We start from the raw sequence: 17387 nt of genomic DNA on the forward strand, positions 1-17387 counted from the left end.
TCAATTGGTAGTGTGACGTGGCGGGTGAGCGCATTAATGAGGAATCGACGATGGGAGCATTAATTAAAGGCTTCACTTTTGACTCTTTTAAAGGGTACATCTTGGCTAATCTGTTTGTAAGACTAGATCTTTTGTCAGACCTCTCACACTCGTCTTTAATGAGATCCTCCAGCTCCTCTATAAATGGGAAGGATAACGGATCTCTTTTTAGGTTTGGAAAATATTTCCGTATTTTCTGAGGTTCCGCCGCATCATCTTGCCAGCCGAATGCTTCTTTAACGCCCTTTGCAAAGGGTTCCACCAGGGAAAAATCAAAGCCCACTGACATCTCCTGACCCTCATCTTCAGAGGAAGATTGTGATGCCTGATTGAGATGGGGGTCTGCTGAAGACGTACTGGGAGCAGCTCTATCTAATGCTGGTGTTGTTGTTTCCAGTATGGACTCCTGCACTGATTCTCTTATGAGGTCTGTAGCAATTCTTGCGTCTGCGACAGGCAAGTTATCTGGCAGTGCCGGAGCGCCGCATACCCAGCAAGCGTTTGCTGCAGGTTGGATGTGGCGGCTTTGAGATTGTGAGGAAGGAGATCTCCTGCGACTTGATCGACTGTGGCGTGAGTAGCTATGTTGTGAGTGGCTGTGTCTTCAGTTCCATGAAGGAGATCTTGAGCGGCTCCTGCGGGACATCCTGCTAGACGTATGGCTAGACCTTCTCCCATGGCTGGAACTTGCGGCTCTTGATCTAGACTGGCTGCCAAAAAAATGCAGCATTTAACGTCTGACACTCTTCTTTTTTTTTTTTTCTCCCCTTCAATACTTACCTTGCCCGGTAAAGCCTCTTACCTAACTTGCTGATGGTGGTCTGCGTGGGCAGTGGACTCCATAGAAAAAAAGGGGTGAAGGACAGTCTGAGATATAGAGAGAAATAATGTGTACATATATACATGCACATACTATACACATACATACATACATACATACATACATACATACATACATACATACATACATACATATACACACCATTTATCTATATATTATTTATCTGCAAGAAACAATATAATAACAATAATAATAATATATATAGGAGACTTACCTGGAGACTGCAGAGTGATCTACATGCAGAGGCAGCAACCTTCCTTAAGTTTTGCAGAATCACAGAGAAATACAGCTCTGTATTTGAAAATGGCGCCATTGCGGCGGCTAATGGACGCTCTGCGCATGCACAGAAGCGTCCCGAGTGTTCCGGCGCCATTTTGGATAAGGGAACACACATTAAAAACATAGGGGAAAAAAAAAAAAAACTGGCACTGCACATGCTCAGAGTGGCCGAACGGCGCCATCTAGGCTGGAATTACAGCATAGAGAAAACATAGAGTGTATAATAAAAATTGGTGTTATTTTTACGCCATTTCCTTCTGCTTGATATCGTTTCTATTATGATACATCAGCACCTTGAAAGTCCCTAAGGGTTAGATCCCTTGCCCCTTTTGGCTGTCATTCACAGCCAGGGAGCAAATCAAGAGACAGTGGGGGCGGGGCCAAGCCGTGGCTCCATGTGTGAATGGGCCCACAGAGCAATGGTTCGGGAGCGCGCCGGATTGGGTGCCCCCCAGAGCAAGCTGCATGCTTTAATATAATATATAATATAACTTTTTTTTTTTTTTTTTTTTTTTTCTAGGTCACACTGGAGGAAATAAATTCCCAAATTGCACTTGAATTTGGCCAGGCCATGACTGTCAATGTGTGTAAAGCTGACAAAGATATAATGCGTAAGTGTTTTATAGCTATAAAGAAATGATTGGTTATGTGGACCCAACAGACAGGTAATGGTGAAGAGTGTGCCTCACCCTTCCTTATCCTGAACTATCCATAGGGAAAAAAGTATCCCTATGCATAAATGTTTAGTATAGAAGTATGTTTTAATTTCATCCTGCTCACATACAAATTGCTGTGCATAATAATCAACAGTAACATTTTCCTGCAAGTTTAAAGAGGAGCGACCAATATAATTTTTATTCACAATTTTTGTAGGATACAGAAACATTAATTTGGGCAAAACTGGAAAAACCCAGCGACATTAAAATACACATACCAAATGATAAACAAACAATACACGTGATCCGATCCACTACAGCTACCCTAAATACTTACTTAGGTCCTATCTCGATCCAACTCTGTGCCTGAGAGTAACGCTGCCCTCTCTTTTCACAGGACAATGGGGGGCCTTGGCTACTGCTGTTGTCAATCAAATTTTGTAAGGAAGGAAGGGGCGGGTTGAGCCACGCTGTATGTGTCTATAACTTCAAACAGCCTGGTTCAGGATTGAGCCTGCAGGAGTGCCCCCATAGCAATCGGTTTGGTATGAGGGCACTTGGAAGGCGAGGAGTAGCCGAGAGTACTTGCGGGGACCCCAGATGAGGAGGTTCGGGGCCACTCTGTGCAAAAACTTTGCACAGATCAGCTAAGTTTAGCATCTTTATTATTTTTTAAATAAAATTAACCTTTAGTGCCGGTTCACCTTGCAGCGACCTGAAATTCGGCACGACTTTGCGAGGCAACTTCAAGGCAACCCTGGGTAATCCTGTAATGTAGGATCCAAATCACATCACTTAAGATAAGGATCCAACTTGGAGGCAACCTGCATTGAAATCTATGGGTACAATTCTGCTAGAAGCCGCCTTAAAGTAGTACAGGAACCTTTTCTGAAGTCGGAGCAACTTCAGTAGTGTACATTAAGACAGCTCTCATTCACTTCAATGGAATTTCTTATGTCCAACGATTTGGGGCAACTTGAGGTCTGACAAGACGGATCCCAAGTCGCTGTAGTGTGAACCGGCACTTAAAATCACTTTTATTTATTTTGACTATCCATATACAATATAATGAATATATTTTTATACATACAGTGGGCAAACTAATCCCCTGCAGATTTTGTAAGTTTACCCACTTACAAAGAAATTAAGGATCTATCATTATTTATCATAAGTGTATTTTAAATTCTAGAGACAGAATATCAACCAAAAAGACATGATACAAATGTTATAAATTGAGTTTGTTCAGTGAGTAAAAAACGTATGTTATCCCCAAGCAAAACATGACTTCGTACTTGGTGGAGAAAACCTTGGCAAGCACAGAGGTCAGACATTTCTTGTAGTTGGTTACCAGTTTTGCCCACATGTCGGGAGGGATTTTGGTTGACTTTCTTTTACAGATCTTCTCTAAATCCTTTAAGGTTTCTTGGCTGTCGCTTGGCAACTCCCAAGTTTTATTTATTTCAGGTACTTGTATAGCGCCGTCAATTTATGCAGCAGTTTACATATACATTGTACATTCACATCAGTCCCTACCCTCAAGGAGCTTGCACTCTAAGGTCCTAAACTCATTCATACATATACATACTAGGGACAATTTAGACAGGATCCAATTAACCTACAAGCATGTCTTTGGAGTGTGGGAGGAAACCCATGCAGGCACAGGGAGAACATGCAAACTCCAGGCAAGTAGTGTCAAATAGTATTTGGGATTTGAACCAGCAACCCTCTTTACTGCTAGGCGAAAGTGCTATCCACTACACCACTGTGCTGCCCAAGTTTCAGCTCTCTCCATAAATGTTCTATAGGTTTAAGGTCAGGAGACTTGCTCTGACACTCCATGACCTTAATGTGCTTCTTGAGCAGCTCCTTTGTTGTTTTGGGTCATTGTCATGCTGGAAGACCCATTCATGACCCATCTAAAGTGTTCTGCTAAGGGAAGACTGTTCTCATCCAAGGTTTTACAATACATGGCCCCATCCATTGACCCCTCAATGCAACAAATTTGACCTGTACCTTTAGCACAGAAACCTCCCCAAAGCATAATGTTTCCACCTCCATGCTTGACTGTAGGGGTTGTATTCTTAGGGTCATAGTCCGCAATTTTTATTCCTACAAACACAGCAAGTCGAGGAAATGCCGAAGAGCTCAATTTTGGTCTCCTCTGACCACAGCACTTTATTCCAGTCCTTCTCTGAATCATTTAGATGTTTATTGGCAAACCTTAGACTAGACTGTACATGTGCCTTCTAGAGGAGGGGAACCTTGCAGGCGCTGTAGGATTTCAATCCATGGCGGTGTATTGTGTTACCAGTGGCTTGTTTTGTGACTATGATCCCAACTGCCTTGAGATCATTCACAAGCTCCTCTCGTGTACTTCTGGGCTGATCCCCCTCACTTTTCTTATAATCATCCATTACCCCATGAGACAAAATCTTGCACGGAACTCCAAACCGAGGGCGCTTGATGGTTATTTTGTATTTTTTTATTTGCAAATATTCTCTCCCAACAGTTGTGTCCGTCTCACCAAGCTTTTTGGTGATGCCTTGTGCAAGTCTACAATTTTGTCCCTGACCTTCTTTTGACAGCCCAATGGTCTTGCCCATGATGGTGGGTTTGATCTGAAGAAAGATATTCTGTGGACAGGTGTCATTTATACACATAACAAGTTGTTCTTAGGAGCACCTTCTTAAATTGACTAATCTATGTACCACATACTGTAGCCAGTCTGTGGGAGCCAGAATTATTGTTTGGTTGATAGGGGGATTGAATACTTGTTTTACTCACTGAACCGCAACTCAATTTATAACATTTGTATCATATGTTTTTACTGGATTTTTGGTTTATATTCTGTCTCTATCATTTTAAAATGCATCCATGGTAAAAAAAAAATTATATTCATTTATTTGTAAGTGGGAAAACTTACAAAATCAGCAGGGGATCAAATATTTTTTTTTTTATATACGGTAATTACATTTTTATTGATTTTCACAGTAATACATAAAGTAAGATACAACAAATATTGTCAGTATGGAGTTGGTGTAGACTGTAATCTTGTTTAACACATTTTAACTATATTCTATGTTTCTATAGACAACTCGGCAAACATATTTTTCAGCAGTCGGGTCAGATCCTCTACCTGGGTCACCCCATTGGGGTCTAGCTGTGACAAGGAGAGGGGTACCTTTGTGCTAAAATTTAAGTTTTTTGATTATCATGGTACATTCAACAGTGTTCGTACTGGAGTGTTATGTGGTCCAGTGACGCGTAAAATCAACTTCTCTGTTTGGTAGATGGTTATAGGGAGAAATAACTTGGAGGAGGATTAACAAAAAATAAAATAAAAATAACAGAAGCAAGGAGCTATAGTCCAATAGATTAAGTCAGTATTGTTTATAGAGTTATATCGTTAGAGTTGAATAAAAGTGTATATTGTATTTGGTCCTACTTTGTTGTTACGAGTTTTATCAGGTTATGTGGGTGTTGTAAGCTTTATACAATTCAGTCCATGGCCCCCAGTGTCTGAGAAATTCTGTGTATTTCTCTGCTATATTAGTTAACATGCCTTCATATGTATGATGAATCGTGAGCGTGCGGATGACCTCCGATACTTCAGGAAGGTTAGGGGATTTCCATAGCCTGAGAATGACTAATTTAGCAGCAAGAAATAGATGAGTAGTACATTTTCTAAGAAGTGGTGGTGTATTTTCTATACCTAGGTTAAGTAAAGCCAGTGAAGGTGAGCATTGTGTCTTGTGACTTGTGACTTGTTGGAAAATTGCGAATATTTTGTGCCAGAATTTGGCCAGTTTTCCACAGGTCCATAATATGTGATATAGGGTTCCTGTTTGTGAGCAATTCCTCCAGCACAGAGGGAGTGTAGTAGGGTCAAATTTCGCAATTCTGTGAGGAGTTAGATACCATCTCTGTGAGATTTTGTGTGATAGTTCACAAAGATTGGTGCATTTAGTTGCTGAGTGGGTGTGTAATAATGCTTTGAGCCACTGTTCCTCAGTATAAGTTGCGTCTAAGTCCCTTCCCCATGAACGCATAGGGTTTGTTTTTTCAAGAGTAGATTGGGATCAAATAATTTTCACCACTGTACACGTTTTGTTAACTTTTATCTTTTAACAGTAATCTTACATTCCCTTACCTACAGTCACAAGTTTTCTCAAGTCGTCTTCCAGGACGGCACCCTGAGAGATGACTGGTCCACCTGACAGGAAACACAATCAATCAAAGAGGTTAAAAGCCCCCGCCCCTCCCCGTGCTCCTCAGTTTTTGATTGTGTTTCCCCACAGCAAAACCGTTTGTTATTTTTTCCTAGACCCGAAGCCTGGGGCTGGTGGTCTCCCCCTGGGAGCCGGACCAAATTCCTGGGAAGCCTCTGGGTCCGGCAGGATGTTCTCATCCTTCCTGGGGGGTTCCCCTATATTTTCCTCGGGGGGGGCAGCAGAAACTGGAAGAGCCCCCCCTGAGCGCTGAAGGACCCTGGGTACAGTGGTGTACCCAGAACTTCAGGGGCCAATTTTCCTCTCCTCTCCTTACCTGTGCGGTGGCCGTGCAGAAAAGGAGCCTGGTGTCCCTTTTGGCTCAGGGTATCTCTCTGAAGACTCCAGGTCCAGCAATCCAGAGGGTCCTTGGTGCAGCTGGAGGCAGTATCTCCCCTTTGCAGCAGAGGTGCTCAGCTTTCTGGGGAGGTTTGGCACCATATTCCTGGAGCTTGGTGGAGGAATGACATCACTTCCTCCACAGAACAGGAAGTGAGCTCAGAGTTCAGGTCATTTCCTGTCTACAGCAAAATGGTGGCAGTATCAGCATGGAGGTAACCTCAGCCTCACAGCTGATTTGCCAAATCGGGGACATAAATCCAGGAGGAGCAGGCGCCCACTTCTCCCACAGACCGGCTGCCTTCGCCTGTGTTAGCTGTCCGAAGAAGCTCACTGGCGCCAGCAGCATGGAACGTGAGGAGAGACCCGCAGGGTCCATGGCCATGGAGGAGAACACAGGGGGTGAGTCTGACCGGCCGCCGGAGGTTTAGATGGGGGAGGGTACCCCAACTCTTCTCCTCTGGGTGGTACAGTGCTGTATTGTAATGCCTGTATGTTTTTGTTTCAGGGGACGATGCCACTGCCCTTGGGGTTGCCAGCCGTCCCGTGAAATCTTCCACCCGCTCTAAGCATTGTGGAAACTGTAATGCTAGATTACCCCCAGATCATCCTAAACCCTTCTGCTTTAAATGTATACAGAAGCTGACAGGGAAGGAAACCTCTCAGATAATGGAGAAGTTTCTCACAGTACAAACTGAGATGCTGTCCACTCTGAAAGCTTTTCAGTCCTCCCTTAAGCCTAGAGATTCAGAGGCTCACACCAGCAAGGACGCCTCCTCCCAGGAGGGCTCCGCTTCCTCTAGGGGGTCTAGACGGCGGGCAGACAACCCAAGGTATCTCCGGTCTCAGGATTCAGAGGAGGAGGAGGATGAGTCCGAATCACATGGGCAGGGATTCTCGGACGAGGATGTGTTGGACAGCCAGGAGGAGGATGAGGGGGAGGACTCCAGGTCTAGCAGGCATATCTTTTCAGCCGATGACATGGAGGGACTACTGAGGGCGGTTTACGCTTCTGAAGGGATTCAGGAGCCCACGGCACAGGTCTCTGCCCAAGACAAAATGTATAGGGGCTTAATTAAACCACAGACCAGGGTTCTTCCGGTACATCCTGCACTCAAAGATATTATCTTAAGGGAGTGGAAGGATCCGGAGAAGAGGCTCCTAAAGTACAAAACATGGAAGCGTAGATGCCCCTTTACTGAGGAGGATGAGGAGAAGTTTTTCAAGACTCCTAGGCTAGACGCCTCCCTGGCACAAGTTTCTGAACAATCCGATCTTTCCTTTGAAGACACTGGGAACATCAAGGATCAGATGGATCGGAGGGCAGAAACTATTTTGCGCAGGGCCTGGGAGGCCAACGCGGCGGCTATGAGCCCCGCGTTGGCCTCAGCCTGCATCGCTAGAAATGCGGACATGTGGATCTCTAAGCTGATAGACCACATCTCCCAGACTTCCAAGTCTAAGGAGGTCTTAGATTCATTGGAGGTTGTAGGCAGCGCTGTTGCATACCTAGCGGATGCGGCCGTGGAGACGGTGCGCACAACCGCCAAGTCCGGTGCCTTACTAAACTCTGCTCGGCGAGCCCTATGGGTTAAAACTTGGGACGGGGATGGCTCATCTAAGACCCGTCTATGTGGCCTCCCTTTTGAGGGTTCCCTCCTTTTTGGTACTGGCCTAGACCAAGCGTTTTTTTCGTGGCCCCCAGGCAAAGAACCGCTTCTCGGAGAAAAAGGTCTCCCCTAATAGATGTTGGGGGGCTGGGAAGGACAAGCAGAAGTCAGACATTCTCTTTTCCAGCCAGAAGTCAGGCGACAAGACCTCCAAATGACATTCCAGTGGGGGGAAGACTTTCCCACTTTGTCCCTCAGTGGGAAAGGGTCACTCAGAGCCCCCATATTCTACAGATCATAAAAGAGGGTTACAGATTAGAATTTCTTTCCCCTCCTCCCACCAAATTTCTCTTGACCCACCTTCCCAGGGATCCCGGCAAGGCAGCAGGAGTCCTACAGAATATAGAAGAACTGGCCAGGCAGGAGGTCATAGTGCCTGTTTCCAGAGGGCCAGCAGGGTCAGGGGTTCTACTCCCACATATTTGTGGTACCAAAGCCCTCAGGAAGATATCGCCTCATCATAAATCTAAGGCACCTCAATGTCTTCCTGCGGTACAAGAAGTTCCACATGGAGAGTGTTTATTCTCTCAGGAGACACCTTCTCAGGGACGTGTTCATGGTAACCTTGGATTTAAAGGACGCCTACCTTCACGTCCCTATATTTCAGAACCATCAGGTCTTCCAAAGATTTGCAATTGCCTCTCCAGAGGGAGTTCAGCATTGGCAGTTTGCGGCCCTCCCCTTCGGGCTGGCATCCAGTCCAAGGGTTTTTACAAAGATCCTGGCAGAAGTAGTGGCCTTCCTGCATCTCCAGGAAGTAGCGCTGATTCCCTATTTGGATGACATTCTGATTTACAATCAGAATCGGGATCAGCTCCTTTTGGATCTAGCCAGGGTAGTGGAGACCTTAGAATCCCTGGGATGGATCATCAGCAAGGAAAAATCCTCACTGATTCCGGCCCAGACGAAAATGTATCTGGGATTCCTGGTGGATTCCGCGCAACAGAAGTTAGTTCTACCCCAGAGCAAGGTAGAGGGTATAATTTCAGCGGTCCTTTCTCTGTTAGAGGCAAAGACATCTCCATACAGAGGGATTATGAGGGTGCTGGGCCTGATGACGGCAGCTATCCCAGCAGTTCCTTGGGCACAGCTGCACTCCAGGACCCTCCAGCACTTCCTCCTTTCCTCTTGGGACAGAAAAAGAGTTTTTTTCTAGAAGTAGAAGTGGCCATTCCGATCGAGGTAAAGGATTCTCTTCACTGGTGGCTTCACCCTCAGAGGCTTCAGGGGGGTCTCCTTTGGAGTCAGCTTCAGCCGCTCAGGATAACAGACGCAAGTTCCTGGGGGTGGGGGGCCCACCTGGAGGATCTAACAGCCCAGGGTTCCTGGGACATGAGTCAGAGAAAGACATCCTCAAATTTTTGAGAACTTTTGGCCATCGGGGAGGCATTAAAGGCTTTCGAAAGGAGGATCAAGGACCAGGAAGTTCAGGTCCTATCAGACAACGCCACGGCAGTGGCATTTGTCAATCATCAGGGGGGCACCAGATCTCCAACTCTACTGGCCCTATCTTTAGAGATCATGGGCTGGGCGGAGCATTGGATTATCTCCATTTCCGCAGTCCACATAAAGGGGTCTCTGAATGTAGAGGCAGACTATCTCAGTCGTCAGCCGATTCTTCAGGGAGAATGGGAGTTGAATCCAGAGGTATTCTCCCTGGTATGTCGGCAGTTCGGCGGTCCAGAGATAGATCTGTTCGCCTGCAGAAAGAACAGAAGGGTAAAGAGATTCTTTTCCCTTGCCTGAGAGGGGGGCTCAGAGGGGATAGACGCCTTGGCCCAGGTTTGGGACTTCCGGTTGGCCTATGCCTTCCCCCCCTGGGGCTAATTCCGAGGGTTCTTCAAAAGCTGTTTCTCTCGGAAGGCGCCCTGATTCTGATAGCCCCTTGGTGGCCCAAGAGAGCTTGGTTTCCAACCCTGCAGGGTTGGTCCATAGCCCCGCCTATACACCTTCCTGTTCGGCGCGACCTTCTCCTTCAGGGTCCAGTTTGCCATCCAGACCCCAGCTTCTTCAGGCTGACGGCCTGGCTCTTGAAAGGCAGAACCTGCGGGAGAAGGGCCTGTCGGACAGAGTAGTGGATACTCTCCTCCTTAGTAGAAAGCCGGTCACAAGGCGTATTTACGCTAAGACCTGGGGGATTTTTTTCTCGCTGGTGTCAGGTGAGAGAGACTTCACAGCAAGAGATCCCGGCCATTCTGGAGTTTCTCCAGGATGGAGCAGAGCAGGGGTTGGCAACCAAGACACTTAAGGCACAGGTCGCAGCCTTATCCTGTTTTTTGGAGAGACGCCTGGCACTAGACCCTCTGATCAAGAGGTTCCTTTTGGTCAGAGAGAGGTTGTCCCCTGTCCAGGTGTCTAGGTTCCCACCATGGGATCTTACCTTGGTGTTAGAGGGCTTAACAAGGCCCCCCTTTGAACCAATAGACCAGATCCCCCTCAGGATTCTCACCTTTAAGTTGGCCTTTCTGCTTGCTATTACATCAGCCAGGAGAGTAGGCAATATTCAGGCTTTTTTAGTCAAGGAACCATACTTTCGTTTATTTGAGGACAGGGTTATACTTAGGCAGGACCCCCTGTACCTCCCTAAGGTAGCATCCAGGTTCCATAGGACTCAAGAAGTAGTGCTACCTTCCTTTTGTAATAATCCCCAAAATGAGAGGGAAATTTCTTTTCACTGTCTGGACGTCAGACATTGTTTATTATCCTACTTAGAAAAAGTTAAGGAGTTTCGAAGGTCCAGCCATCTTTTAGTTAATTTTTCTGGCCAAAAGAAGGGCCAACAAGCCTCCAAAGCATCCATAGCTAGATGGATTAAGCATGCCATTGCTTTAGCCTATGAGCAGTCAGGTAATGCAGTTCCTAGGGACCTGAAAGCTCATTCCACGCGATCTCTGGCAACCTCTTGGGCAGAAAGGGCCGGAGCTTCAGTGGAGCAGATATGTAGAGCCGCTACATGGACAAGCCAGAACACCTTCCTGAGGCATTACAGGGTGGAGTTACTGTCCCCTCAGGATCTGGCATTTGGCAGGAAGGTCCTGCAAGCGGTTGTCCCGCCCTAAGGTAGGCCTGAGCTACTTGCTCCTCTCTCAGGGTGCCGTCCTGGAAGACGACTTGAGAAAATGATCAGTTACACTTACCGGTAACTGTGTTTCTGGGAAGTCTTCCAGGACGGCAGGCCTACTTCCCACCCGTTCTCTTTAGGTATAATTTAAGGTATAGAGTGTGGTGGTGAGGTTTTCTTCACTCTCGTGCACTGGTGTGGGTCAATACTTTGTCACAACTGAGGAGCACGGGGAGGGGCGGGGGCTTTTAACCTCTTTGATTGTGTTTCCTGTCAGGTGGACCAGTCATCTCTCAGGGTGCCATCCTGGAAGACTTCCCAGAAACACAGTTACCGGTAAGTGTAACTGGTCATTTTAATAAATCTAATGGATATCTCTTTGATGTTCACATTAGCCAAGGTGTTGATTAGTAACTACAGCAGAGTAGTGCTTGTATGTGCGTATATACATTATACAGACCTAGTTTTATATTGTGGCAGGGTGAGCCTGTGCCACTGTTTAATATGGTGGTTTATGCCAGATTTTGGAAGAAGCAAGCACATTAATGGCACAGGTGTGTGCTGGCTTCATATGGGAGCCAGAGTTAGAGCTCAGAACCTCATCCTCCCAAGGAGGTCAGTGTGTAAAGGGAGCAGTGAGAGGTGTTTGTATGCACCCTACTGTCCAGGACAGATAAAGGCTCAAGCCTGAGAGAGTCCATGAGGGGCAGAGCAGCTGGGAAGCTGCAAGCAAAGGCACAGAGCTGAGGTACAGCATCTGTGCAGGAACACTGAGACGTGTTTGATAGGATGACCTAAAGGTACAAATCGGAGCAGTAAAGCTGCCAGGAGGCTGAATGCTATGTTTTGTTTGTATTGATGGTGAGAACCCCCTGTGTGGGAAGACATACCTGTATGACCTTTTGGCTTTCTATTAAAAGTGAGCAGGAAAGCCCGACTTCTGGCATGGAGTAAAATTGTGTGTGTGTGTGTGTGTGTGTGTGTGTGTGTGTGTGTGTGTGTGTGTGTGTATATTTTATATTTTATAATATATATATGTTGCAACAACCACCATTTTATTCTCTAGGGTGTCCTACTAAAAAAAATGTTTGGGGGTTCTAAGTAATTTTCTAGCAAAGAAAAATGATTCTAACTTGAAACCAACAAATTTCAGAAAAAGGTTTAGTGTTTAACCACTTAAGCCCCGGACCAATTTGCAGCTAAAGGACCAAGCCCCTTTTTGCGATTCGGCACTGCATCATTTTAACTGACAATAGCGCGGTCGTGCGACATGGCTCCCAAACAAAATTGGCATCCTTTTTTTCCCCACAAATAGAGCTTTCTTTTGGGGGTATTTGATCACCTCTGCGGTTTTTATTTTTCGCGCTATAAACAAAAATAGAACGACAATTTTGAAAAAAATGCAATATTTTTTACATTTTGCTATAATAAATATCCCAAAAAATATATATATATAAAAAAAAATTTTTCCTCCGTTTAGGCCGATACGTATTCTTCTACATATTTTTGGTAAAAAAAAATTGCAATTAGCGATTATTGATTGGTTTGCACAAAAGTTATAGCGTTTAGTTTTATAGCTTTTTTTTTTTTTTTTTTTTTTACTAGTAATGGCGGCAATCAGCGAGTTTTATTGTGACTGTGACATTATGGCGGACACATCGGACATTTTTGACCCATTTTTGGGACCATTGTCATTTATACAGCCATCGGTGCTATTTAAATGCACTGATTCCTGTGTAAATGACACTGGCAGTGAAGGAGTTAACCACTAGGGGACAGTGTAGGTGTTATGTATGACGTTTATGTGTTTTTTTATTTTTTTATTGTAGGGGGGTGTGGCCTGGCATGTTATGTCACTGATCGTCTTTCGCTATAAAAGGGAAGAGACGATCAGTGACAGGCTCAGTAGGAAGCACGGGGAGAGGTTTGTTTACACAGACCTCTCCTCGTTCTTCAGCTCTGTGACCCGATCGTGGGACACCCACGGCGATCGGGTCCGCTGGTCCCACGGTCACGGAGCTCAGGACCGGGTCGGGAGCATGCCGTCGGCAGGGTGTGCTCCTGACCCACGGCTGGGCACTTAAAAAGCAACGTACAGCTACGAAAGATTGTGATCTTTTTATTCTAGGCAAAAAAAATCGTGCTGCTCATTTTGGCCAGAATCGTGCAGCTCTAAAATTATTTATATAATATATATATATATATATATATATATATATATATATATATATATATATATATATATATATATATATCTATCTCTTATTTATGTTTGTAGAACACCTGAAGGTGATACTTCAATGTTGGGCCTTTGCATGTGGCCAGGCTGTGTAAAAGTCTCACACGTGGTATCGTCACTCTCGGGAAGAGTGTGTAATTTGTTTATGCATATGCTCTGTGAGAGAAATAACCTGATAATATGACAATGTTTGTAAAAAAAAAATAAAAAAAAATCTTCATTTTGCAAAGAATTATGGGAAAATAAAACTTAAAAAGAAACTCACCATGCTATCTAATACCTTGGCATTTCTACTTTCTAAAAAAGGGTCATGGGGGGGGGGGGGGTATTTGTACTTTCCTGACTTGTTAGTGTCTCAAGAAATGAGATACACCTGATGTACTGAAGGCCTGATCAGATGTGATAAATTTTCAGTGACTGGCACCATAGTTTGTAGACTCTATAACTTTCACAAAAACCAATTAATATACACTAATTTGGGTTATTTTTTACCAAAGCTATGTAGCAGTATAAATTTTGGCCAAAATGTATGAAGAAAATTTACTAATTGGCAAAATTTTATGACAAAAACAAAGAAAAAAGCTTTTTTTTCACAAAATTTAGAGTTTTTTTTTTTTTACTGCACAAAAAACAACAACCCACTAGTAATTAAATATCACCAAAAGACAAAACGCGTAGGGTAGAGCCTGGGATCCGGTGTCACTTCGCTACACACGTGGACCACGACCATCTTGTTGGTTGGATACATCCGTCCTTTTTACCTTTTTATGACATGCTTGCTTTACTCATTTTAAATATGAGTATTCAGATTTATCTGGAATAAACGTTTAAACCGGTTTGATATACTGCACCATGAGGAGTTGTCTGCTCTTATTTTGAGGCATGAGACCTGTGTATTTACCATCCTTGAGGGCTATATAGGATCCATTTGCACGTTACCGGAGAGGGGACCAGTCTGTGGATTAACATTGTGCCTGTTTGACCACCTTTTAACTAGTGGTCCATACTTTGGGATAAAAGGCCTGGTTTGTTGGTGTTTCGATGGAGTACATACTACTACTCACCTCAGTCTGTTTGACTATACACGGGTGACTCCTAAGATATATGAACTTTGTGTTTACATACTAGGGTCCAAGGACATCTTTGGACTTCTATGTTTCATTTGTTTTTAGTGCTGCATATTTTTTTCTATTGTTACCAAAAATTTATGTCAGCTGCTTTATAGAACCTAAATGCAGTGAATACTATTTGTAACCTGAAATGTAATTTTTATTTATTTTTTTGTCACAGCTATTGTTGTTGTTCAAAATGCCACAGTTTTGGATTTGAAAAGAGCTATACAGAGATACATCCAGCTGAAGCACCAGCGTGAAGGTGGAATACAACATGTTAGTTGGTAAGATCACTAAATTATTGTGCAAGAGATGGGATGTGCACTAAGTATGATGTTTACGTATTCATTCAGTACCATAAGGCAATACAGGTTGCAGGGCTGGGACAGTTTTTAGCTTAGCTGAAATTGGGAAACCATTGTAAAATTGTTATTGGTTAAGTTGGTTGGTTAATTGGATATTGCTATCGGTCTTAGATTTCTGAAACATGTCACCAAGTACTGGTATGAAAACGTATTCTGTTCTCTTTTTTTTTATTTTTTATTTTTCTTTGCGTGATATACCTGGTGATCATGCAGTCCCCCGGCTCTTCTATTTCAAATTGACCCCGGCAGGCATGGGAGCACATTTCCAGCATAGTCGGTTTACTTCCAAGCATCTAACATGGTGAGCTATAGGATCCTATACTAGCCCCCATGGTCCTTCTGCTGACACATCCTCTTGCACAGATCTTCACGAAGAAGAGAAGAGTGCTGCGCTCCTTCTCCTTCATCCTCTGTCTGTGGAGCAACATTCATCACTGCAGTGCTCTGAACCGTTCCAGTGGGCTGTGCTTTTGAATATGGGTGAAAACAGATAAAATAACTGAAATTCCACTACTGATGCGGTCATAAAGTCTGTAGAAAAACACTTTCAAGGATGTTTTAATGTTCTTTCCTTATATGTATGAACATGCTCTTTTATTGAACTAAAATTACCAGAAAAAAACACATGGTGTAAGGACTACAGTATATTGTTCCACTGTTTCAGCCCTGCACAACTTGCACTTGCCTTGAGATTCCTGGGTCACCATGCCCTTCTTTGATCCTCAGACATCTGCAGGGCAAATCGGGATGGAGAATGAGAGTAGATTGTTGAACTACCAACTATCTATTAAGTAATGTTGGCAGCATAAGGATTAAAAATGGTTCATGTTGATTGAGAGAGTGAAATTCTGCTTTAGGCCCCTTTTCACACGGGATGGATCCGTGATGATCCGCCCTGTGAACATCCGCTTACTCTGTGGTGATCGCTCCGTTGATCCCCGATGAGCCGGCGGATGACAGGGCGGTCCCTGCACGCAGTGCAGAGACCTCCCTGTCAGATCTCCGCTCTCCTCTATGGGGGATCGGATGAGTGTTGACCGCCTGTCCGTGTTCATCCGATCAGCTCTGCAAAAATAGGATTTTCCTCCTCCAGAATAGGACTCTAGCGGAGATGGATAAAATCGGGTGTCAGTGGATGTCCGTATTTCATCCGAAAACGAATGGATGAAATACTGACATACGGTACGCACATGTGAAAGGAGCCTAAATCAAGCTGAATGTGCCAAGTATTAAGCAAATGAGGGTCTATGTCTCTTATCTGATCTGCACTAGCTTGCAGTAGTGTTAAAACATTTGTATACTGTGGTTCGGGGGGGTGTGTTTTTTTTTTTTTTTTTTTTTTTTTAACTGTTTATATAGATCCTGTAAGATACTGAACAAGTGCATGACTAGATATGCATGTATGCCCATACAAATGCCCCAGAACCCAAGCTAAAATTTACACACAAAACTTAAATGAATACGTCACTCTTCTCTGTTGTGTTCAGGCAGGGCTGTGTGAAATTTCAATCAGAGAAAGAAAATTGAAGACAGAGATTTTGCAGTGCTCTGCATTCTATACTGCTTTTGATATTTGTATCATTACCCTCAGTAAAGAGTAACATTTTTTTCAAATGAGCTGGCATAAATTATTATCAATAAATCGAGTCATCCTTGTCTTATAATTAAACAATCTGTTGTATGATCTATAACCCCAATTCCAAGAAAGCTAGGACACTGTGTAAAATCTATATCAAAATGGAATGCAAGGATTTGCAAATCTCAAACCCACATTTCATTCACAATGGAAAACAGATAACATATAGATGTTTGAACTGAGAAAATATGTGCTATCTAAAGAAAAATAAAAGGTCCTTTTTAACTTGATGGCAGCAACATGTCTCAAATGTTGGGACAGGGCCATGTGTACCGCAGTGTAGCATCCCCTCTGTCGTCCTCTTCTTCAGATTTGGACTGCAGGCTGGCCAGTTAAACACCCAAACTCTTCTACTACAAAGCCATGCTGTTGTCATAGATGCAGTATGCCAGGGGTGTCCAAACTTTTTTTTCAAAGATGGCCAGATTTGATGAAGTGAACATGCTCGAGGGCCGACCATTTTGTCTGACATTCTTTAAACCATTCAAATTCGGTCTAAGTGTTTTCATCCGAGCACTAATACACGGCCCAACGAGAATTCTCTTGCCTTTTTGCTGTGTGTGGTGAACAGATGAGCTCAGGTGTGTTATTTGGATATACTGTATTTAATCGGCTTATACCACACACCTTAACTTTAAAAAGGAAGTCTCAGGAAAAAAAAAAAAAAATCTTACATTTTAAATAAAGACATGTGAAGCAAAATAAGGGTCAGTGCCCATCTGCAGCCCCCAGCGTATTGCCATGAATTCAGCCTCCACCATATTGCCATGAATGCAGCCCACACATTGTCATGAATGCAGCCTCCTCCGTATTGTCATGAATGCAGCCTCCTCCATATTGCCATGAGTGCAGCCCCCAGCGTATTGCCATGAGTGCAGCCCC

At 44.1% G+C, this 17387-nt stretch overlaps 1 protein-coding gene across 2 annotated transcripts in view; it reads left to right on the top strand.

The window, feature by feature from the left end:
- SNRNP25 (small nuclear ribonucleoprotein U11/U12 subunit 25) overlaps positions 1-17387 on the top strand; it is a 45618-nt gene that overhangs the window by 17380 nt on the left and 10851 nt on the right. For both annotated transcript variants that reach the window (XM_077448808.1, XM_077448807.1), the window contains exons 3-4: positions 1680-1770; positions 14683-14788. In XM_077448808.1, the coding sequence (XP_077304934.1) occupies positions 1680-1770; positions 14683-14788 (197 nt within the window). The remainder of the gene's footprint in view (positions 1-1679; positions 1771-14682; positions 14789-17387) is intronic.

This window comes from Lithobates pipiens, unplaced genomic scaffold (genome assembly GCF_037356315.1).
Source record: "Lithobates pipiens isolate NorthernLeopardFrog02 unplaced genomic scaffold, aLitPip1_a1.2 Scaffold_22, whole genome shotgun sequence".
Classification (NCBI taxonomy): Eukaryota; Metazoa; Chordata; class Amphibia; order Anura; family Ranidae; genus Lithobates; species Lithobates pipiens.